We start from the raw sequence: 23635 nt of genomic DNA on the forward strand, positions 1-23635 counted from the left end.
GTGAATGGATGAACATGACGTTAAAATAATAACATATCATAGCAAGTGTTAGCACTGACTATATATTTATCTGGCTTTTACTTTTCTAAGAAATGCACACGATTCTCAAATTTGAAGTAAAAAAAAGCAATTATACTTACTTTTGAATGCTTCTAGATCAGTCTTATTGAAAAACATCTGCTATTGCAAAACAAGGTATCTAGAACTTCTATCAATGGGCAGCTCATTTGTGTGAATCAAGATTTTCTCAATATTTAGCAACCAAACCAGAACAGCCAAACAAAATGAATACCGAGGCTAATGTATGAATGCAATTTTTGACGCTCCTCCCCCCGATCAGAGAATTATTTTCATAGACCAGGTCTAGAATTATCTAATTTAATTTTCAAATATTGTATTTATTTGTTATGGATAGAACTAAAATTTTATTTGATGGAATAAAAAGATTTCACCACATTAAAGTAAAAATGAAAACTACTCATATAGTACAAGCCAAAAAGGACACAGGTTATAATTGGATCCACTAATCTCCCTCTGGATCTTATTATCCCGGCTCCTCTAGGTTTCATTTTCCAATGGAGACTACCACTGTCCAAGCTTGGCCCTTACCGCTATACTCACTGCCATGGTCTCTAAAACCCATGGACAAAGTGAACAGATACCAGCAGGGCCTGGATTACCCAGGATGCTCATCCATTTTTACATGTCGCAAGATTCTTTAATTTTTGCTTTAAAGGTCATGCAATGAAATTAAAATTGAGCTGGTGTTTGAGAATCAGAGGATTAGGGACTGTGCCCAGAGGCTACCATGTCTGAGCATGGAGGCTGTCGCGATGGAGTAAAGGCTGATCTGGGACCATCCCCTTGTGCCCCAGCTGAGGCACAGCATGACCTCCTTCAGAGGTGACAAGATTCAGTCAAATAGCCCAGGTGTCAGATCAGAGACCCAAGTTTTAATCCCAGTTCCTCCAGTTTCTAGCTCTGTGTCATTTGCAATTATTGATACCTTTCAGAGATTTAGTTTCCCCTGTTTCTAAAATCAAGACAAAGCACAATATCCTTGTGGGAGTTAAATAAGGTCTTGTAGAATGTAAGTAACTGTGAACTCTTGTTATTTTTGTCACTTATACTTGCAGATGATTTTGTGACACAGTCATAAACTGTGTTTTTTTCTTTCCTGCACTCTTTCCTTTTTTTAACTGTTTTGTTTTTTTTTCCAGTTTGTGGAGAGTGAGATTTGGTTTGCACATTGCTAAGCTCGGTATACTACTCAGCCTGCCTATGCAGATCTGGGATTTCCATTCTCTGTTGCCAACCACAGGAGCTGAAAACAAAGGTTACACTTCATCTTTGTTCATTTAAATTTCATCAGTGTCCTGTCCTTGTGAACAGCAAACCTGGTTTCATGGAGTGAACTGGGCAGCTGCCTCTCCACTTCAGTTCTGATCTGCTTCTGGGGCTTGAGTGGTGAAGGCAGAGAGATCCTAAGCCACACTCAGTGGTATAGCACAGCCTCGCCATAAAACTGCTGGTGGCCACAGGTTGTTGCTAATGATTGAAACTACAGCTGACCAACAACTTAATTAGCCCCTGACATCGTGCCTGTTCTAGAAATAGATTCTGAATCCAATTTGAGCTAAAATGTCACGACCCTTACACATGGAGATTATGGAGAACACAAACAAAAAGGAAAACGCTAAATCCTTCCTTCCACAATTAATGTTTTATTTTCCCCCTTTCAACTTGTTTAGATTCTTCAGCATCTAACTTAAGAGTGTAAACGATGTGGTCTAAAAAGACTTATACTAATGAAAACCTTAGATAGAAATGTTGAAAACCCAGTTTAAGCCATTTTAGGAAATGAAAGAGACATGGGCTCAAAGATGCAAGTAAGAGCTGAATGTCTCTAAACAGCAGGAAGAGACACAGCATAGCTTCAGGAAGTGCGGAGCCTCAGGGCTTGAATACAACCAGGTTGCTGGCTCCTCCCTGGCCATCTCTTTTCTCTGTGGGTTGATTTCACTCACCCTCCTGCATCCCCGCTTCCTCCCGTGGCAGGAATTGTGGCAGCCAATTGCTGAATCCTGCAGCCTAAGGCTTCTGCTATGAGAAAAGAATCTTACTCTCTAATCTTAAATATGAGAACCCCTGCAAAGGGCTCTGTTTGGCCTGGCTGGACCAGCCACCCTGGCCAAGGCAAGCACTTATGCAAGAATACAGAACTCTTGGAGGTCCACACCATGGGAGATGAACAGGAGCAGCCACCCCAGATACTGACACAACAGGAGCCCCTTGATCAAATCATAGATGGATTCTAAAGGGCCTCACACAGGAATACACATGTCCCATGCCTTTACTGGCTCTTGGTTTTGCATGAAAATCCTCTTTGTTATTCTAAGCTCAACTTAAGTTCTATCCTGGGAAAGAATTCCCACAACGAACAATCCACACCACAAAATTCAGTCTTTAACTGCCCATCAACTGTATTTTTATTAAGTTAGAATTAAATGCCATACTGACAGTCAGTTCTTAGATGGCTAAGGTCACTCCTCATTTTGTTTTTAATTTTTTCTTTGTGGGGCTTACTCTCTCCTCCTACTCCTATGGCTGATGTAACCTCACTCATCCATCATTCAATGCACCATTTCTCTGTTGAGCCCAAAGCCTGCCAGGGAATCTGCGTACTGTCTGATGCCACCATTGCTAGCATTGAGGCTGGTATAAAACTTGCAGTATGCTTGCTGTCTCTAGGGGTTTTAGTCGGGGGTGGGGGCTGTAGTAGGGTTGGCAGGGGAAAGACAGAAAGATTCTGCTCCCTCCTTTTTCTTGCTTAATTCTCCCTAAATATTTACACATATAAAACAAAGTTAACTTCTCTACTAGGTGTCAAACTCTGGACTCAGGGTTCTGGACTCGGTGCTAGCTTATCACAATAATTACTTCAATGAATCAATAAAATAATCTTGTAAAACAGGTATCACTATCTCTAGGAAAGGGAGGCTCACAAGTCAAGTGGTCAGTTAAGATCACAGACACTAAAAATGCAGGCTGCAAATTTGTTTGTACAAATCAACAGCACAAGTCCTCCATACTAGAAGGAAAAAGAGGCAGAAGAAGTTACCTTTAAGGGTAAGTGTTTTGTAGAGAAAAGCAGAAAATGAAGGCTAAAGTCTGCTTATGACTGCCGAGTTCTCTTTAATGGTAGCTTTTGAAGCCACGTGGTCTACACTACCAACTACCTCCCAGAGTTGCTGCCCCACTGCCCACAATGAGCAACCCAAGGGGTTCCTGGTGTTTACTGTGATTTATTCACTCTAGGGAAGCATTTCCAAAAGCTCCTTATGTGAATGAGTAGTTTTGTGGAAAGAAGGGCTTCATAGTCATATACCTTTGTAAACTTGTACATAGCTTTCAGTGACTTCCCCCCTTGCACAGTTTATAAGCATGAGGATGCACACTTGCACACACACACACAAATTGAGAAACCCTGCAGTAAAGAAATACACTTAACTTTTCTTACTCCAGCATTTCTCAAGCTAATTTGAACAAAGAAATCGTTTTCCACAGACTACCATTAACATTAGGCAGAACTAGAAGTATAGCTCCCCGCTGTGCAGGAAAAATTTAGATGAGCCTATATTATGATGAACTCAATAAAGAAATGTCTTTATTTAATCTGCTGACACAATACTTCTAAAGGACTGTTCCACAGGTACCCTGGGGTGTTGGATAAAATGCAGATTCCAACCTCCATTCCAGATGGACTTAATAGAATCTCTGGGATTGTAGGGTCAAAACAAGTGCATTAAAAGAGCTTTTAAGGGATTTTTATGAATTCCAAAGTTTGAAGCTATCAGTTGGTAGGGCTGAGGTCTAATTTTTAATGTTTTATTTATTTATATTTTAGAGATGAAATCTTACCATGTATCCCAGCCTAATTTTGAACTCTTGAGTTCAAGCCATCCTGCCACCTCAGCCTGCCCAGTAACTAGGACTGGAGGGCTATGCTGCTGTGCCTGGCTCAAGGCTGAATTTTAAAATTATTTGTAAACCATCCTTATCTTTGAAGAGTGTCCTGGGTTAACATCTGTAGTCTGGTGTAGGTCTTTACATGATGCCATTTGTGCTAGTATAGAGACTCAGATGAAATCAAAGCCAACTGGGTTTTCCACATGATAAGTCCTGAAATTCACTTTTGACAGATTCCCAGGACCACAGTCACCTAGATAATGACTCATGCAAGCAAACTGACAGGAGACTAGTGTGTGATACTGGAATCCCAATTAATAAATATGCATTAAATGGTATGATTTTCAAAGGGACCAATATTTCCACCAGACTGATCAATATATTTTCTTCCTTTAGGTTAGCTTCTTAGGTTTGCCAAATATTTGAGGGCTGTGAACTAAGCTTGAAATCAGGACAAGAATAATCACAGAATTTGGGGGTTTCATGCCTCTACTTTGTGATAGGCATTAATCTAAACCCACCCTAGAAAATGAACTCACATGTTTTGTTGACCAAGCAGAGTACCTCTTACTCTGAACTGCTCAGATTTGAGCAGGTGGCTTTGGGAGTTCTATCAATAACTTCAACATATAGTATGCTACTGGAGATTTTAAAAGTGAAGACTCTTATTTTAGAAAAAAATTGGAAATCAAACCTTACTAAATGGATTTTATTTAGATTACAATGTGTGTGTTTTTTTAACATGTATTCTAATTTAGAAGGTAACTTTGAATTGGATAACAGAAACAGCAAAAGAACACTTGATATAGTAAACTTGTCTTCTTAAGTAATATAAAGTTTTTGACATTTTGATCTAGTAATCGTTAAATCACTTATTTGTAAGGATGTTGGGAGAAATTAAGTCAAACAGTGATAAGCCCTTGTCTTCTGATGTAATTGTCTTTGGGAGAAGGGGCTCCATGACAGATAGTGACCATGACCATATCCAGCCTGGGCTGCTAAGGTTGACATTAAATCTGCCACACCAGATCTGAATTTGAAGGCCCAAACCCAATCTTTATACTTAACCTCTGGCGCAGTCCGCTGCTGAACTTACGGATGAGAAAAATGTAAAATCCACAAGTACTGGCCCTAGCAGAGTGTCTAACCCTGCCCTATCCAATATGGTAGTCACTAGCCACATGTGGTACTTAAATCTAAAAATCTAAATGTATCACACATTTTGAGTTCTCTATTACCAACAGTAACAAGATGTTAGACAGCATAAAGAAGATCATTTCTATCACCACACAATGTTCCATTGCACAGTGCTGGTCTAGACAAGTAATATTTGATTCACTGAAGCAATAATTATATTACATTCCTGTAAGCTTTATCAATTATAAGCAGGGATATTCCAACTCAGTCTGAGAGGAGGATTAAGAACTATGGGAGTGTACGATTGATGTTATTTCTATTATTCCCCATTGATGTTGCAACAAAGAATGGGCTTCTTTCTTTACATATCTGATGTTAGGAAGTCTTAATTTAGTTCTTTAGCTAAAATTAGCTTTATCCATTTGATTTTCCTTATTCACAACTCATCTTCTTACCAACCTACTTTTATTTGACACATTTTTTTTCTTTAGAAACATTAGCCTTAGTCCAAGCACTGTCTAGCCTTGCATGGATACTCTCTTGTATCTCCAAGATGATCCCTTAAGACCTATTAGATGGTTAACTTAACTTTCAAAGGGCATATTTTTTTAACTTCTAAGTTTTTTGGGGGTGGAAGATACTTGCCAACTATGTAATCTTTGGAAAGTAATTTCATACCTGTGAACTTCAGTGTCCTTCTTTGTAAAATGAGCATAATTCATTTTAACATATTTTATTATAGTTCTCTATGGATTTGAACAAGAAAATTCGTAGAAAAAAAAAAAACTAGCTAGCATCTGGTCCTTTGTTGAATTTTAGTAAACCTAGGTGATTCTGGTTAGAATCCACTGTAGAAACAAGCATGGAAAAACATCAAAGGAGAAAATATATGTATCTTCTATATTCCTTTTTATTAAATAAAGAGGCTTTAGATGGCATCTGGCAAAAGTTGGAAGCAGCTCTCTACATTTGAAGATGCTAGAGAGTTTGACAAAGCCAAATGAATGCCAATGTTGCTTAAGTTTCTGCCAGGCACTTCTGAAAAAGAAAGAAAAAAATAAATAAATCTAAAAAACAGTGACAGTGTATGGACCGTATCTGATGCGAATGTTGCTTTCTGGGCTAATGCGAAACCTTTCTTCTTCAATAACTTCACTTTCAGATAAACAGCCGACATGGTTACAGACACGTCAGCATCCTTCCATGACAATTTTTTGTTCCATTCCTACTAGGTAAACAACGCCAACTTTCAAGCGTTCACTACTCAGCCTGTAGGAGTTGCTTAGGGGCGCACTGAATCCACAGGGTACACTCAGCAGATCTTATTACCAGGAGGCTGCTCACATCCTTTAACAATCACCAAAGACATTTTGTCTATTTCTCTGGAGCTGTCTTCTATTACAGAGCTAACCTATTTTTTTTTTAAAAGCACAAGATTGTAATATGGATAACGCGCTCCTATGCTTCCTTCCACTGTATTATTTATAGACTACATTGCTCAAATACATTGCTATGGTTTGCTTGTCTAATTTTATGATGGCCTTGCTAAACAAAAATACTCTTGCTAGCTAGTGCTTACAGAAGGAGCACTTAACACCACGTGAATGATGACAGCTGGCTCTGGTGTTGCTTTTATTAGGCACTCTTGCTATTCAAATAGAGCAGTATTTGGCGTGAACCACATTGGGAAGTTTTCAAGATGAGAAAAGAAGTGAAAGGCTTTAACTCCTAAATCTCAGATAGCAGCCTCCAGAGTTTTAGGTACACAAAGACATTAAAGACTATCAAGTTCATTCCATATCTTGAGGCAATACTTGCCCAAAACCAAGAGTCGTATTGAGTTTTGTTAGCTTCATATGCAGTTTATCCCCCAGCTACTGAGAGCAGATGCTGTTAAAGCTCAAAAGGTTCAAATTATTAAACAAATAATCACAAGGCACGTCTTCTCAGCTGAATGCATCAGTGGACGTGATGAACTTTGGATGGGCAAGATACAGATAGAAAACCAGTCATGATTATGGTTGGGAGCTAAACAAAATATAAGAAGAAAGTGCCAGAGCCACCCAAATAAGCAAAGAAGAGTGTGAGCAGTCAAGAAGACTTCGTAGAGTAGGTAGGATTTGAACTAGACTTTGACAGATGGGCTGGATTTGGGCAAAAGAAACTGGGAAGGGAGCTCCAGACAAGAGAAATAGCAGCAAGTGCCTGGAGGCTGGAAGGCACCTGGCTGCTTTGTGGCAGGCAGTGGTGCACTTCTGGAATCCCATCACACTCCCATTTTCCTTACTTCTCTCCTGTCAAAATGCAGCTGGGATGTAACTTCATGGCCCTCAGTGCCTAACTTCCCTTTGTAAGATGTCTGCTTTCAGGTTTCTTATCTAGCTCTCTTGCTCTTGAGCTTCTTTCAGACAGAAACTATATGTATATGTCCTGGAACATACTAGATGCTCAGTAAATGCACACAGATGGAATGATGAATTATTCATCATGTAGTAGGAGGTAAAGATAGATAGGGAGGAACAGGTGAGGCCAGAAGACTGCAAAAGTCAAGCAGGAGGACTTGGATTCGTGTGTTTAATGCCTCAGGCTCCATCATGTGCTGGAGGTCATGTGAAATGCATGTACAGAATCTGATGATCAGAATAGCTACGGTTGCAATAGCATATGCAATTGGGGAAGTGGGAGAGACATATGAGGCAAACCCTGTCTAAAGGAATAATTCTTGGCTATTTTGTTTTCCTATTTCAAAAGCAGGAAAGGTATATCTACATTTAGGATAATTATATTGAGAAAAATTGAGTTGGGAATCCACTATGACGTGGAGAATGCAGTGGTTGCAAATAGACATTTTAATGCAGACAAGAGTTCACCCTTGAGACCTCTTCTTCTGGATCCTCATATAAGTGTGCAAAATGTAGATCAGAAGCAAATCCATCATGGAATCCTGGGCTCTTAGAGTTGTGAGGATTTGCCCAGCTATTTATCCATAGTCGGCTTTCCTCTACTTCTCAGATGCCTCTGAGGTTGAAGAATTATTTAATACCACAGAAAACAACGATGATTTGTATTACTCTCCTTACTATTTGTTCAAGTTTCTCCCAACCACATGTTCTCATTTATCCCCCCAGTGCGTGGGTCTTCTCACATAAACTCCAGAGTTTCAGCTCAACATGAGTAAGCATGGTAATTGGAATGACCTTTAAAATGCATATTCCTTTTGTCACTTTCAGATTCTTGGGATTTACCAAATTGCTAGCTGAAATATCAGTCCCACCTTTACACCGGTGTTTATTTTGAGTAGGCTGACTTTTTTTCATATTTTTTTAAGTGTAGGGGTGTAGCCTATATACTATTAGAATTGAATTACTAGACGCCTAACCCTTTAACTGTGGCAGCCAGGGAAGGGATGGGGGGTGGTGGGAGGAGAACAAGAGAGTGGTATTAATGGCAGACAGGAATTTCCAGCACACACGTTTTGGGAAAATGTGGGGAATTTGTTTTCAGCGAAAACACTAGTGAAAAAACTTCTTCTCACCAAAAAAAAAAAAAAAAGCGGAATTTTGCACTTCTTATCCTGTAAGTCTCCACACCAAACAGGGATTTAAGCAGAGGACACACACAGAATGTGGAGATCAGAGTCATCAGCCAGAGGTTCCTAGAAAGCCATGGAGAGGACAAAGCTCTGAGAAAGTCACTGAGAAAAGTTTGCAGCGACCTCTGTACAGATGCTTTTGTAGAGCCTGAAGATAACAATGTCCACATCCCCTCACATCCCCTTTCCTGGCATGCTTCTCCCTCTGCAGTATGAAGTGGCCTTCCTCTCAGGTTCTCTCCTGGTGCTCTATTTATGTGCATGAGGACACTCATGGTATTTGGGAGCATATATGTTTATTTCCATGATTATTTGGTTCAAATGTGTGTCCTTTCATGGAGCTTTCTGAAGTTAGAGATTGTCTACTGTGGTTGGCACTCAAGTATATCCTCAGCTTCTACCCAGCACCTGGCACAGCAGAAAGGTTCCAAACACAAGAGATGAAAGAATGTATGAATGAATGATTCATAATACTAAAAAAAAGCAGATTCCTGATCCAAGGAAGATCAGAGCAGGGAAAATCAATGACATGGCTATAAGATCAAAAACTCTCTGTTTTGCTCACTTTTGGATCTTCAGGCAAAGAAATGTGTCTGGCACAGAGTAAGCATACAAGGAAAATTTCATAAATGAATGACTAGGTCACAGAGGAATATTAGCAGAGCACAGGCAGTCTCTCAGTTAGTAGGACCTAGAAGTGTGCATCAGGATTCACGGGCTAGTATCATATTGCGTGTGAACACATACACAGCTATGTGCATACACAAATGCTAATGTTGATACAAACAATTCTCATTTCAGAGTGTAGGGTTTTATAATTATCAATACAATGATTTGATCAAACCTATAAACCTAGAGTTACTTAGGAACCACATCTGAGAAGATTTCCATATCCAAAGCAGGGATAGCCCCCTACCTAATTATTATAGTCACAATTATATTTTTCAGCATGGATAAAAGCAGGTAGCAAGGTGATTCTAACATTTTGTCATAATAAAGTTAATGGTGTTCTGGATGTACTAGACATCACACGAGTTTAGAGACTAAAATTTGGCAAGACATAAAATCCAACTTAATCTACATTCTCTCAATTAACTCTCTGTTTTAGCTTTGTGTGTTCCCTTTGCATTTCTCAGGTGTTGAGATATCTACTGCTAGGTCTACAGTACTCCCAGAATTAGGAGAGAAGAGCCCTGCAATGGGCCTAGTAAATCATGTCCAAGAGATATTTTTAAGATGAAGCTAAAACTAGAGGGAAGATTTCGCATCTGTAACTTGAATCAAGTGAAAACATTAATCACTTGTCTAAAAAATAAAATAGGTTATGTATGTAGGTAAATTATTCAGAGAAATGCCATCGTTTTCTGCCTGTGTATGGGTTTTCTAAAACCTGGCCTGCTGATATACACAGAACCCCATCCATTTCTTTTTTTTTTTTTTTTTTTTTGAGACGGAGTCTTGCTCTGTCTCCCAGGCTGGAGTGCAGTGGCGCGCTCTGGGCTCACTGCAAGCTCCGCCTCCCGGGTTCACGCCATTCTCCTGCCTCAGCCTCTCCGAGTAGCTGGGACTACAGGCGCCCGCCACTATGCCTGGCTAATTTTTTTGTATTTTTAGTAGAGACGGGGTTTCACCGTGGTCTCGATCTCCTGACCTCGTGATCCGCCCGCCTCGGCCTCCCAAAGTGCTGGGATTACAAGCGTGAGCCACCGCGCCCGGCGAACCCCATCCATATCCATTTCTGTCTCTCTTGCTTTTAACTTGAAGAACTTTTCTTTCCGATCTCAGTCAATCCTTGCCAAAATTCCAAGAGGCAGGCAGGAATAATATCGCCTTGCTTTTGTTTAACACCTTGCAGTTATAACATGTTATCTATATTTGACAACTAGGGGAGCTAAGATACAAAGAAGTTACATATTCATTGTGTCCAAGATTGGGCTAAAATATAAACAGCACGGGCTTTCCCACCTTAAAATTCTGAGTCTGATTCCATTTTGAGGCAAGTTAGTAGATTTATGTGAATATCAGTTTTCTCAGGTGACAACCAGGGAGACTGATGCTCCCTTTGGGCATTTTAAGTGTTAAAGTGGATGGCATCTATGATGCTGCCCATGCCTGTGATACAGATGCAGGAGTATCAGTTTGGCCTTCAGAAGTCCATGTCACAATCAAACTCACAAGGCCTAATTGGAATCCTATGAACTTCCTATGAAATATCTTAATTCAAAATGTAAGTAGCATAGAGCTAATTTTAAATTTATATTTCACTGCAGACACAGGTGAGAACCTTTTACTGCAGGTCAGACCTGCCTTTTTCCCAACTGAAAACATATTATACTCCTTTTCTCTTCCAACTGTGTCTATAAATGGCGCTTATAATGGGCCATCGATTAATGCTTTTGGACCACGGAAAAACAGCGTCCAAAGGCTTCAGGTGCTTCGCCTCACAGCCCCCATGAGTGGACATCAATGTAAATGAGGAAAAAATTAATGTGACATTGGCTGTGTAGAAGGGAGTGCTCTTTAGAGAACGTGAGAAACAGATGGAAGGCTCTTATCGGGATGTTGGATGAAGGCTTACTGAGATATCAATCATGTAAAGGAATCAATACCAAGGAATCTCTTTATTCTTTTCATTAATTTAGGAATGTTCTCTGCTTCACATAAGTGGCTTGAGAATCTAAACCTTTTTCTCACGTTTCTATCTAGATAGAAAGTCTCCTTTGCTACTCTGTCATCTAAAACATTTAAATTTCTTTTTCTTTCTTTCTTTCTTTCTTTCTTTCTTTCTTTCTTTCTTTCTTTCTTTCTTTCTTTCTTCTTTCTTTCTTTCTTTTCTGACAGTCTCTCTTTCTCTGTCTCTCTCTTTCTTTCTGACAGAGTCTCACACACTGTGTCACCCAGGCTGGAGTGCAGTGGCATGATCTTTGCTCACTGCAACCTCTACATCCTGGGTTCAAGTGATTCTCATGTCTCAGCCTCCCCATCAGCTGGGATTACAGGGGTGTGCCACCATGCCTGGATAATTTTTGTATTTTAGTAGAGACGGGGTTTCGCTGTGTTGGACGGGCTGGTCTCGAACTCCTGGTCTCCACCAAACTGGGTCTCCCAAAGTGCTGGGATTATAGGCATGAGCCACTGCGCCTGGCCTAAAACATCTGAATTTCTAAGCCAGTATATCTCAGGACAGATATCCAGAGCCCTGGGGACTTTGTAGACATTTTCTTCCTGATACGTTGACATGCATGTCATACCTCAATCGCATAAATACAGCACTTGGAATGAACTCCTCATCTTTGGAAGTGCTTGTGATAATTCACCTGGCTCATTGTTCTGGCTTCGTTTTCAGCATCAGTATGTCAGATTACCAGTTGGTGGGGAAGGATTCTCAACACCATCTGATGGGCCAGAATGAAGTGCCATCCTGGCTTGCTCAGCCCTCTGCGTTTTCCATGAATAAAGGCTCTTTTGTGCCCGTCCATATGCACAGGTGAAGAAGGACCATTTCATCAAGATAATAATCCACTTTTCTTGTAAAAACAAGTGATGATAGAGATGAGGTTTGTAAAAGGACACAGATGCACTTGTTCAAGGTTGCTTATTTCTAATCAAATCCGGGTTTCCCCTTTCTCCAAAACCCTCTTCTTTTCTGAGATTCAAACAGGTGTGAGATAGATGGGGGAAGGAAATCCTCATTAAAGAAGTAGAGAAATGAATCAGTCCTTTTTCTTGGCAGTTCCAGATTGAACACCTTTACAAAATCAGCTTGAAGCCTATCTCCTCAAGACAGTCATTCCCGGCAAGTTCCCAGGTTCTTCTATTCCCCAATCAGCTCAAAGAACTAGATCAAGCCCAGTGTCTCACGGGAGCCCTGAGCTCGTTCTGCGTCTATCTCAGTGTGTTCTTTAGGAGATAGTGACAGTGAGCTACGAGGATAGGGATGATAACCCATGAGGCACCGAGGTGCTCCATAGCCCTTCTCTTCCTGCTTTAATACAACCACCTTTGTGATTTTAATGCAAGACAAAAATGCCTCATTTTCCACTTCACAATCCTGCCGAAGAATACAGGGCACTTTCCCACAGTAGGGTTAGAAGTAGCACAGTGCCAGGACAGGCCTAATCTCTCCAAATAGACTCCATGAGTTGCAGCCAGGCTCTACCACATAGTCTGTGTGACCTTGGGCAAATTACTTAGTGCCTCTGTGCCTCCAATTTATTGTGTGTAAAATGGAGTTAATAATATTAACCTCACAACATTGTGGTGAAGATTAGTCTCTCTCTGTCTCTCTCTCTCTGTCACCCACACACACACACACACACACACATTGTCACACTGTCCTGGCCCACAGTAAGCATTATTTAAAGATTCACTATTAATGTGGCTGGTCTCTCAAGTTTTAAACTGTTTTGTGCGCTGGCAAGTTTACTCCAGTTCTGATTTCAGTTCTCTTGCATCCACTGCTGCCAAGACAGCCCTTCCAATATGGGCAAACAGACATTCAGCACCGCACCCCTTCCCAACCCCAGCTTTACACTCTCTACATGAGAGCCCCTGGAGCACCCCTCCTTGACCTCCCTAAATCCAACCTGCTGGTCAAGTTCTTCAGGAAGTGCTGCTTCCTCTGTAGCCCCTCCTTGGCCTGCTCTGGCTACCCAAGCCCATGTCTCCTCTTTCTCTGGCCTTTTGATAACAGGCTTTCCATATTTATATACACTGAGGAATCAGCAAAACCTGAATTCGAATCATGGTTTTTCCAAATACTAAGAAATGACCTTGGCAGTCACTGAACCTCTCTAAGAATTGGTTGTCTTATCTAGAAAACGGCGATAACCGAACAACACGGTGTTTCTCAAATTTGAGTTTGCATCCTAGTTACCTGGAGGAGGATTAAAACACAGATGTCCCCGCCCCCACCCCGCATTTCTGATGTAGTAGAATTGGGTTGCTGTCTGAGACTTGCATTCCTAACAAGTTGCCAGGTGACACCGATGCTGCAGTCCTGGGGGCCATACTTTGAGAACCCACTTGGTAGGCCTTGCAGACTATGGAGAGGATTAAACAAAATAACATTTAAGAATGTTTGCTCAGTAAGTGTTACATAAAATATAACTTTTTTCCCCTCTGTGAAATAGACCACAAATGATAAATAGTAAAGCAGAAGTGATCTTGTTTTGATTTTGGCCCCATCCCATGAGTTAAGGGAGAACAGCATATTGTAACATTTCTCACTTCAGAGTTAGAAGCTCAGATTGTGTGGGCATTGCCCTTCCAATGGCTTTTCTGGCGCCCAATGTAAAGGCTTTCAATTTTAGAGAAGGACTAAAACATATGTATTACCACGCAATGTAATCTTTTTATATTACCCACTGTTTTTAACAAGCTCCCACACACAGGGTGGGTTTTTAGCAAGAGTCTGTTTATGGGAGGTGATCCAACGTAATGCTTGCCAACTCTCAGTGTTTACTGTACTCCAAACCCTGAACCAACAAGGTAAGAATTTTGACCGGAGAGTTCAGTAGATGCTTTCTTTTTCTTTTTTCTTTCTTTTCTTTTTTTTGTTTTTGTTTTTGTTTTTGAGAAGGAGTCTTGCTCTGTCTGCACTCTGGAGTGCAGTGGCATGATCTCGGCTCACTGCAACCTCCGCCTCCTGGGTTCAAGAGATTCTCATGCCTCAGCCTCCAGAGTAGCTGGGATTACAGGCATGCACCACCACACCCAGCTAATTTTTTTTTTTTTTTGTATTTCAGTAGAGACGTAGTTTCACCATGTTGGCCAAGATGGTCTCCATGTCCTGACCTTGTGATCCACCCACCTTGGCCTCCCAAAGTGCTGAGATTACAGGCGTGAGCCACCACACCTGGCTTTCTTAAATGAATGTGTGTGGGAGAAAATACAGTGGTGATGGAGGGAGAAGCTACATTTCATAACTTATTTGCCACAAGAAATGTAATGCAGTGCTCCACATGCGATCTCCTCTTTGGAAAAAGTAAGTGGTTTAATTTTAGAAAGGATTACAGCAAAAAGTCTCCATAGGATGCAAAAGCAAAGACCACAGGAACAGCACCCTGCTTCCATATCTGGCTTTGCCACCCTCTATGTCGCCTCCATTTCCTCCCGTGCACAACCAGAGCTGGGGGATCTCCTCGGATCTTCCACAGTAGCATCACTGTATGAGGAAATGATGAAGGAATGAGCCAGGTGACCATCCAAGTCCCTGGTGGGCACCAGAAGGCCATATGAAATCAGTCTGTCTAATCATTTTTTTATATGTATAGGTTATGAGATTCAATTGTAATTTTGCTACATGCATAGATTGCTTAGTGGTCAAGTTAAGTCTTTTAGGATATCTATCACCAGAACAACGTACGTTGAACCTGTCAGAGGCTTTCGAACCAGAGCAACTGTCTTGAATAGGGGCTGGGTAAAATAAGGCTGAGACATATTGAACTGCATTCCCAAGAGATTAGGCATTCTTAGTCACAGGATGAGACAGGAAGTCAACAGGACTCATGTCACAAGATACAAGTCATAAAGACCCTACTGATAAAACAGGATCCAGTAAAGAAGCCGGCCAAAACCCACCAAGTCAAGATGAAAGTGATCTCTGCTCGTCCTCATTGCTCATTACATTTTGTGTGTGTGTGTGTGTTTCAGTAGAGACGAGGTTTCACCATGTTGGCCAGGATGGTCTTGATCTCCTGACATCATGATCCGCCCGCCTCGGCCTCCCAAAGTCCTGGGATTATAGGCGTGAGCCACCGCACCTGGCTTTCTTAAATGAATGTGTGTGGGAGAAAATACAGTGGTGATGGAGTTTACATGGCAGTTTATAAATGCCATGGCAATGTCTGGAAGTTACTTTATATGGTCTAAAAAGGGCAAGAACCCTCAGTTCTTGGAATTGTCTGTCCCTTTCCTGAAAAACTCATTAATAATCTACCTCTTGTTTAGCATATAATCAAGAAATAACTATGAGCGTACTCAGTAAAGCGGCCCATGCCACTGTTCTGCCTATGGAGTAGCCATTCTTCTGTTCCTTTACTATCTTAATAAACTTGCTTTCACTTTACTCCATGGAGTCACTCCAAATTTTTTATTGTGCGAGATCCAAGAACTCTCTCTGGAGGTTTGGATCGGGACCCCTATCCAATAACAAACCCATTAAGTAATTTCTCATTATCCACCCCACTCCAACTCCCTCACTTTTCCATTGCCTATCATTCCACACTCTCTAAGTCCATGTGTCTCATGTTACTTAGCTCCCACTTATAAGTGAAAACATGCAATATTTGTCTTCTTGTATCTGATTTGTTTCACTTAAGTACCATCCATGTTGCTGCAAAAGAGTGTCCATCAATCTTTATAAAGTTTTTTAAGCAAGATTGGGGAGAGGTGGAGTCACTCCTATTATATAGGCACCACCACCACCCGCAGGCTGTGAAGTGTTTTAGAAGGAAAGATCCAGCTGCGACATTCAGGGGTACCTCACAACAAACAGTTATGCTTGTCAGCAGCTGTAGCTGTTCTAGAACCACACTTTCCTCCAGCCAAAATACTCCTCACTGAGGCATACCAGAGGTTCTGATCATTTTCCTTGTTATTCAAGAAGGCTTTGTTTGTAGTGGGAAGCAGAGGAGGAGCTGAGAGAGGAAGATCAGGAAAGCTCAGACGTGGAAGAAACTCAGTGGCCTCCTGCAGCATCCCTTGGGCTGATTTCAACACCTCTTTGGAGAAAGGGACTTTGGGACTTTGAGGGAGCTGAAAAACTTTTCAGAGAGACTCTGGCCAGGAGAGTAGCTGCTTGAGGTCCTAGGTCGGGCAGGAACCATCCCTCTCCTCCACACCCACATCAGCTTTGCAGATTCCACACAATTCCACATCCTCCAGGAGCAGAAGCTTTACAGCATGGTTCTCAAAGTATGGCCACCAGGCCAGCCCAGTAGTAGCAGCATCACCCAGGAATTTCTTAGAAATGCAAATTTCCAGGCTCTACTCCCAGAAATTTGTGTTTTAACAAGCACTTCTGGTGATTCTGATGTTAAAATGCTCCAATTTGCCTATAAGATTTAAAGAGGCCCTCACTCTCAGGTTTCTGCAAATGCAGGATCCACACATGCATGACCCTAGAAGTAGGGGTCTCCTTAAAGTTTACTCTCTAGGCTCATTCTAGTCCTGATCTTGAGACTAATGCTTTAGGAAAATCTGAAGACCACAACCTTGGCACCCAAATTAATGAGTGCTTTCCTAATGGGCCATGTCTGGTGGCCCTGAGGGGCAGGTCCTCTGAAAAAGTGGGACCAAAGTCCAAGGGGAGTCACAAAGCAGACTGATTTGGGAGGAGGGACGCATGTGAAATATTCACATGGGAATCACCCCAGAAACTACTGAGGATCACTTGCAACAGTGGGGATTGGGGGCACTTAAGCCTCTTCTCTCCCCTTGGAAACTAGAGAAGTGGCAAACCTTTGGCCAGAGGAATTAACACAGTGAACGTTTACTGAGCATCTACCGCATTCCAGTCACGCAATTGAACACCTGACTTCTCGCACTCTCTCATTTTTCTCGCACTCTCTCATTCAACTCTTAGCACAAACGTAGCTTTTGTGATCCTGGTTTTGCAAAAGGGAAAACATGGACAAAAGTTTAAACAATATGTGTCACATCTCAGACTGTGGGCGGGGTGGGTTTAAATGTGTCCTGCTGCTTCTCAAAGCTGCTGCCACCTGCACCGGGATTCTGGATTTTTCACAGGTATGGCCTCTGCTTCTCCCCACCTCAGACATCTTCCTCATCAGCATCCCTGTTTTTCCCTCCTGGTTTGGCTTCACACCTTGGAGCCTATCTCCTGTTGATACTCTTGGACAGCATTTGCTAATCTGTCTCTCCTGTCCTGGATCTTGAACCTCATAGGACTGGACATGGCTCCTGGAATTGAGTGAGAATCATCTACATGGATATGGGGCAAAGACTCTTTGAACCCAGGTCACCTTACTCCACTCAGACCCTGCTAGACATTGCATGCCACTCTGAACGTCCCCTCATAGATGGAATTGCATTAGGCACATAAATGTTACAAAGCATCTGACATATTGCATATTCTTAAAAATTCAATCTGGTTGAGCATGAGAAAAGAAAACAACTTTTATGTGAGGAATGCAAATCCTTTTACTTATCAGGCCAATAAAACATTAAAATGACACCCCAGTCATACTCTACACCCCCACTTTGAGCTGCGTACTCATCTCTTGGAACTGCTTGTTATTAACCTAATAATGTTGCACTGGACACACTGTAACCCACACCCTACAGCTTAACAATATATAGCCAATCACTAATCAAATCTGTAAACTGTAAACCATTGAGAATTCCTGGAAGAACTTTATATCAGTTCACTCCTGGTCTTCACATTTGCCTTTAGAAACCCAGTTGCAACGGCTGCTAATCCGAGTGTCTATTCAGGGCAACTTGAATCTGTGCTCCTGGATTGCCTCAAGCAAGCTCGGCCCAAATGAACACTCTACTTATATTAATTTTGCATCAGCTTTTTCCTTTTAGGTCAACAATCGGAAAATGGGGTTACACATTTAGAGCCACAGACACAGAGTGACTGCCTTTTCCAGATCAGTGCCTCTTTGCTAGATAGTACCAAGGAGAGAATACTCACAGTGCTTGACTCTTGATCATAATTTCAGCCCTGTGGGACCTTGAGAACACTGAACATACGTCTGCAGGTCTTAGCTTTCCCCTTTTAGAAAGTGGAGATATTAGTGCCTGGACTCCCAGGGCTTCTAGAGCCTTTACAGCATCATATCCTACTCAGGGATAGACGTAAGTCAGTCTCACTTTCTCGCTCAATGCCAACCTATGAGACAGAACTACAGAGGGTGTATCAACAGCTGTTCACTTAATAAAGCCTTATTGAAAGTGACTTTTCTCTGTGATAGCCTAGACCAGGGGTCCTCAAACTCTGGGCCACAAACCAGAACCAGTACTCGTCCGTGGCTTCTTAGGAACTGGGACCAACAGCAGGAGGTGAGTGTCAGGTGAGCAAGCAAAGCTTCATCTGTACTTACAGACACTCCTTGTCACTCACATTACTGCCTAAGCTCCTCCTCTTATCAGATCAACTTCAGCATTAGATTCTCACAGGCATACAAACCCTATTGTGAACTGTGCATGTGAGGGATCTAGGTTGCACATTCCTTATGAGAATCTAATGCCTGATGATCTGTCACTGTCTTCAGTCACCCCCAGATGAGACCATCTAGTTGCAGGAAAACAAGCTCAGGGCTCCCACTGACTTTGCATTATGGTGAGTTGCATAATTATTATATATTACAATGTAATAATAATGGAAATCAAGTGCACAATAAATGTGTGTTTGAATCATCCTAAAACCATCCACCCCCAAGCCCCCAGTCCCTGAAAGCCAAAAAGGTTGGGGACCACTGGCTTAGACTATTGTGTTTTGCCTACTTCAAGTCAAAGAGGCTAGAAAGATGGTTATTATGAAGGACAGGGGCTTAGGGTGTAGAGATTATGAGGCTGGTGGTTTGGCCTGCAAAAGAGGGGCAGCAGCTGCACACTGTGTCCTAGAGGTTTAGAAGGACCATGAACAGGGCACAGTGTGTGTCAGGAATGCCTTATTCTAATTCCTACTGCTTCATTCTCCCATCCTGCCCATGGACTGCCAGGCCCTGGAGCTGCCCAGCACCAACACCTTCCTGCTTCCAGAGCTGTGCACAAGGCCAGTTCTTCCAACTCCTTTCCTCCCAGGAGCCAGAAGATTTGGTAATCTGCCCATCCCTGAGATGCACATTGGTTAAAGTTTCTTAACCCCTGAGAAGAGACCCTTTCAACTTTTGCTCAGGATGAAGTATCAAAGGTGGTTTGTGAATAGTGCAAACTGGGCAGCAGATGTCAGAGTCTTAGGCACCACCTCAAAACGAAGTTGCTTAAAGGACCTCCACCGGAGGGAGCTCTTGAGATTTTGGAACAATTTGTGCCTCAGGTAGGAATGCTACTTTATTATTTATGTATTTATTTATTTTTGAGATGGAGTCTGGCTCTGTTGCCCAGGCTGGAGTGTAGTGGCATAATCTTGGCTCATTGAAACCTCCATCTCCTGGGTTCAAGGGATTCTCCTGTCTCAGCCTCCCAAGTAGCTGAGATTACAGACATGTGTCACCACGCCTGGCTAGTTTTTGTATTTTTAGTAGAGACAGGGTTTTACCATATTGGCCAGGCTGATCTCGAACTTCTGACTTCAGTTAATCCGACTTCCTTGGCCTCCCAAAGTACTGGAATTACGGACGTGAGCCACCGTGCCTGGCCAGAATGCTGCTTTAGATGTCTTATATCTGATTTTCCCACGTGACTAACACTAAGACCCTTTAAGTATGTAAGATGCCCGGTTGGGGCCAGCAAAAGAGAAAAGCTGGCAGGGCGGGATCCCACTTCACTTTGAGAGAGAAAAAGAAGGGGTAGGACAACCACAAAGAGGCAGTTGGAGGCCTGGGTCTCTACAGCCTGTAACAAGGGACTGCGAAGGGGTCTCAGAGTAAGAAGAGATTCTCAGGCTGTCCTCTGTGGGCTTTCCAGAGAGGAATCCAGGTAAGGAAAACCACTGCCAGCCTATTCCCCTCCTTTCTCCCAACAAGTAGCAAGCTCCTTGAAGGCAAAGAGTTTGTAATTAACCCGAAACCTAGCTCATGTTGATTAACACATTAAAAATGAAACACGAAATTCAGAAAACACCTGCCCTTCTAACTCCTGCCCGTCTTCAGATAACATTAATTATGAGTTTAAGAAATAGCTACTCAAACACTGTCCCTTGCCCCAGCTTTCCCTTCTGTTAGACACAGTGCCTACTAAATCAAGAAAAACTTACCATTTACCCATGAAACTAAACACAATCCCTTATTATATAATTAACGAAAGCACAATTGTATGTAATACAATTATACAAGACTACAATTACACAAAACTAATGATGCAGTGTACACGGCAATGACTTTCATGCAATTGAAAGTAATGAGAGCTTGCTTGATTGAAAATTAAGGTAGCATAAGATACCCCTATTGATAAATGTTCCCTGTATTGATCAACACTTTGGAAGAGGCTGCACTGGCTGATGAAGTAGGATGCTTCTCCCTCGCCATTACTGAAGACTATTGGTCTGGCCAATAGTTGCCAACCATCGCCTGTGATAACTTTTATTCTCTGAGCTCTAAATTAGCACATTTTAATGAAGCACATATTTTATTACCACTTTTTCAGCTAGTCAAACAGAAAAAAAAACAAAGCAGAAGAGCCAGAAAATCTGCCTGATTTCTTGATGATCCTATGCATGGTGATATTAACAGAGAAATGCGTGTAAAGTTTCACCAAGTTACGCAGCTCATTTCAGCATTAGCAGAGACTATGCACTGCATGGCCGATTTCTGTGCCCCTCAATAGAGGCACCTGCTACTATTCATTATTCCTCTCCTGAACTGGGGCAGTCACCTGCCTAGTTGTGGGCCAGCTCTCTTCCAATCCACCTTTCTCACTTCTTCTTGAGTACTCTTTCTACTAGGAAAAGCTAGCCACCTTCCTCCATGGTTCTCACCAAGACCATGAAACCGAATCCCACTGGTACACAAAGTTCTTCTTGACTAGTCCTGCCCCACATCTCTGGACATATTCACCCCAGGTGCACCATCCACTGTGGCCTGCCATCCCTACTGAGCTATATATTATTGAATCTAAGACACCACTAATTGTAAGATATACCATTATTTTATATGCCACTATGAAAAATAGATATTGCCAATTCAACTATTAGAGATTTCAAATGCCAAAAAAGTATTTTGAATTGATGAAATACTTGCAATCCATGCTTTCTCCTGCTTCTACGCCAATCTCCCTTCCCTCTCAACCTTGGTGTAGCCTGCGAGTGCCTTCTCCTTTAAGATTCAACTCAGCATAACCTTCTGAAACCTTCTTGGCCTCATTCTCGGGGTCAGACTAAGTTGCTGCTGCTGTGTGTCTGACAAATAAGGGTGCATTTCTTGGTCATTTATCTAACTTTATTGTAATGGCTAATTTACTCCCTGATGAAACATAAGCAGAGACCCTGCATCAACACATAGGCAAGCACTGAACAGCTATTATTCACCCATTCTATAAATGATATTTTGACAAGGGTGAGCAGAACTAGAAGAATGAAGGAGGTAGGCTCTGGAGAAGAAAGAAAAAGAACATGGAAAATCTTGATGCAACTTCAGAATCCATCCTCTTTGGTTTTCTGCAGTGTGTCTTTGCATTTAGAAACTTCTAATATAAGAAGAGCCAGATCCCAGGGGAATTGGAGAGATAAAGTGAGTTTTTCTGATCTCCTCTGGGCCAGAGAAACAGTGGTAGGGGCAGTAAGAGCAAAACCCAGCCAAACCCAGGAGTGGTTGTGTGTTATTGGGCATTTCGGGAACCTCTGTTGCAGACTTCCCAGATGGTCCGATGCTCATCTGCCTGTGTTAGAAAGGACACCCACAGCAGTGAAAAATGAAATGGTTTAGGAGAGAAGTAATTCCTTCCTCCTTTTTGCTTTAACTTCAAAGTAATCAAATGTTGTTTATGCATAAAATTTTAATCCTTTCACAAATTTGTATTTTGATTTAATTTGCATATCCCATTTACTGCAAGTCAACATGAAGAGCGACTCAACTAATTTAAACCATTTTTCTCTGGGCCTGAAATCCTTTCAGAAATATTTTCCATTAGGCAACTCAATTATGTCTAATGTGGCTAATGTTGGTGGATTAGAATTTTGCTTAAAGAAACTCATATTTAGAACAGTGAGAATGGGAAGGAGGTGGGAGAACAGAGGAGAAGAGACAATAATTACCTGTCTTTGATGCTACACAGATCAATGTGTAAATCACTAAAATTCCCCAGGGAACCTTGCTGAACTGAAATGAGGTCCTTGGGCTGGTTATCAATAAAGATGAGCCTCATGCAGCCTTGGAAAGCCTTAATGGGATTTAAACATTGGGAATCGGTGAGACTGTCGGGGCACCCTGTGGGACAGAGAAAAAAGATGAAGAAGAATGCTGAAATGATCCGTCATTGCTTTGGCGACCTATTGATGGAAGACCTTGAGATCTAATTATTTTGGTGCTTTCTCATTCACAGCAGTGCACACCCTTTTTGTTGTAAATCCTAGCATTCTCAGGGAGGGGACAGAATTGGTACAAAATAAGGCATACTCCATCACTGTAGAGAAAATAAAAAGCGTGGCAAAGGGAATACCAATACTGTAACATGTGTCTCCTTCTTACTTTTTTTTTTTTCCATTGGTAAGCTATTTGCTATTCTTTTATATGGCATCCTTAACTCATCCCAAGGAAGAAACGTATTATAGCTACTTCAGAATTTTGGTTCTGTCTTGAAACACATATCTAAATGCACAATTCAATTCTGAATTACACTTTCAAAGGAAATTACGCTTTGGGTAAGGATGGCAGCAGAGTAATTGTCTGGTTAATTGTTAGCATTAACAGGCTTAGTTCCTGAGAAAGGTACACACAGGAGTGTAACTGGAATTTTGACGTGATGTGCAAAGCAAAATCAGATGTTTTGCTGGTTTTAGAAGGAGCTAAGGATTTAAATGCATGTCATTTTAGGGCTGTAATAGCATATGGGAAAGGTTAATACTATACCTTTTTAAAGGATGTTCTTAAAAAAAAAATACACTGATTTAGTGTAGCTTGCAACCAGGGCATATCTACTTCTCATTAAGATAGGTATAGAGCCTTGCAGGTATATGAGTGCTTGTGCTCCTTACGAACTCCATTCCAATGGCTTTAATAGGTTCAGAGCATATGGGAATGCAAGCTTGAAACGTGGTAATAACCCATAAATAACTGGGAATTATTTCAGCCATCTCTAATAGACAGT

General features: G+C 41.7%; 1 protein-coding gene across 5 annotated transcripts in view; it reads right to left on the minus strand.

Annotated features, from left to right (window-relative positions):
- CNTNAP5 (contactin associated protein family member 5) overlaps window positions 1–23635 on the minus strand; it is an 884209-nt gene that overhangs the window by 368563 nt on the left and 492011 nt on the right. For all 5 annotated transcript variants that reach the window (XM_055262660.1, XM_055262659.1, XM_055262661.1 and 2 more), the window contains exon 10: window positions 22584–22755. In XM_055262660.1, the coding sequence (XP_055118635.1) occupies window positions 22584–22755 (172 nt within the window). The remainder of the gene's footprint in view (window positions 1–22583; window positions 22756–23635) is intronic.

This window comes from Symphalangus syndactylus, chromosome 22 (assembly GCF_028878055.3).
Source record: "Symphalangus syndactylus isolate Jambi chromosome 22, NHGRI_mSymSyn1-v2.1_pri, whole genome shotgun sequence".
Lineage (NCBI taxonomy): Eukaryota > Metazoa > Chordata > Mammalia > Primates > Hylobatidae > Symphalangus > Symphalangus syndactylus.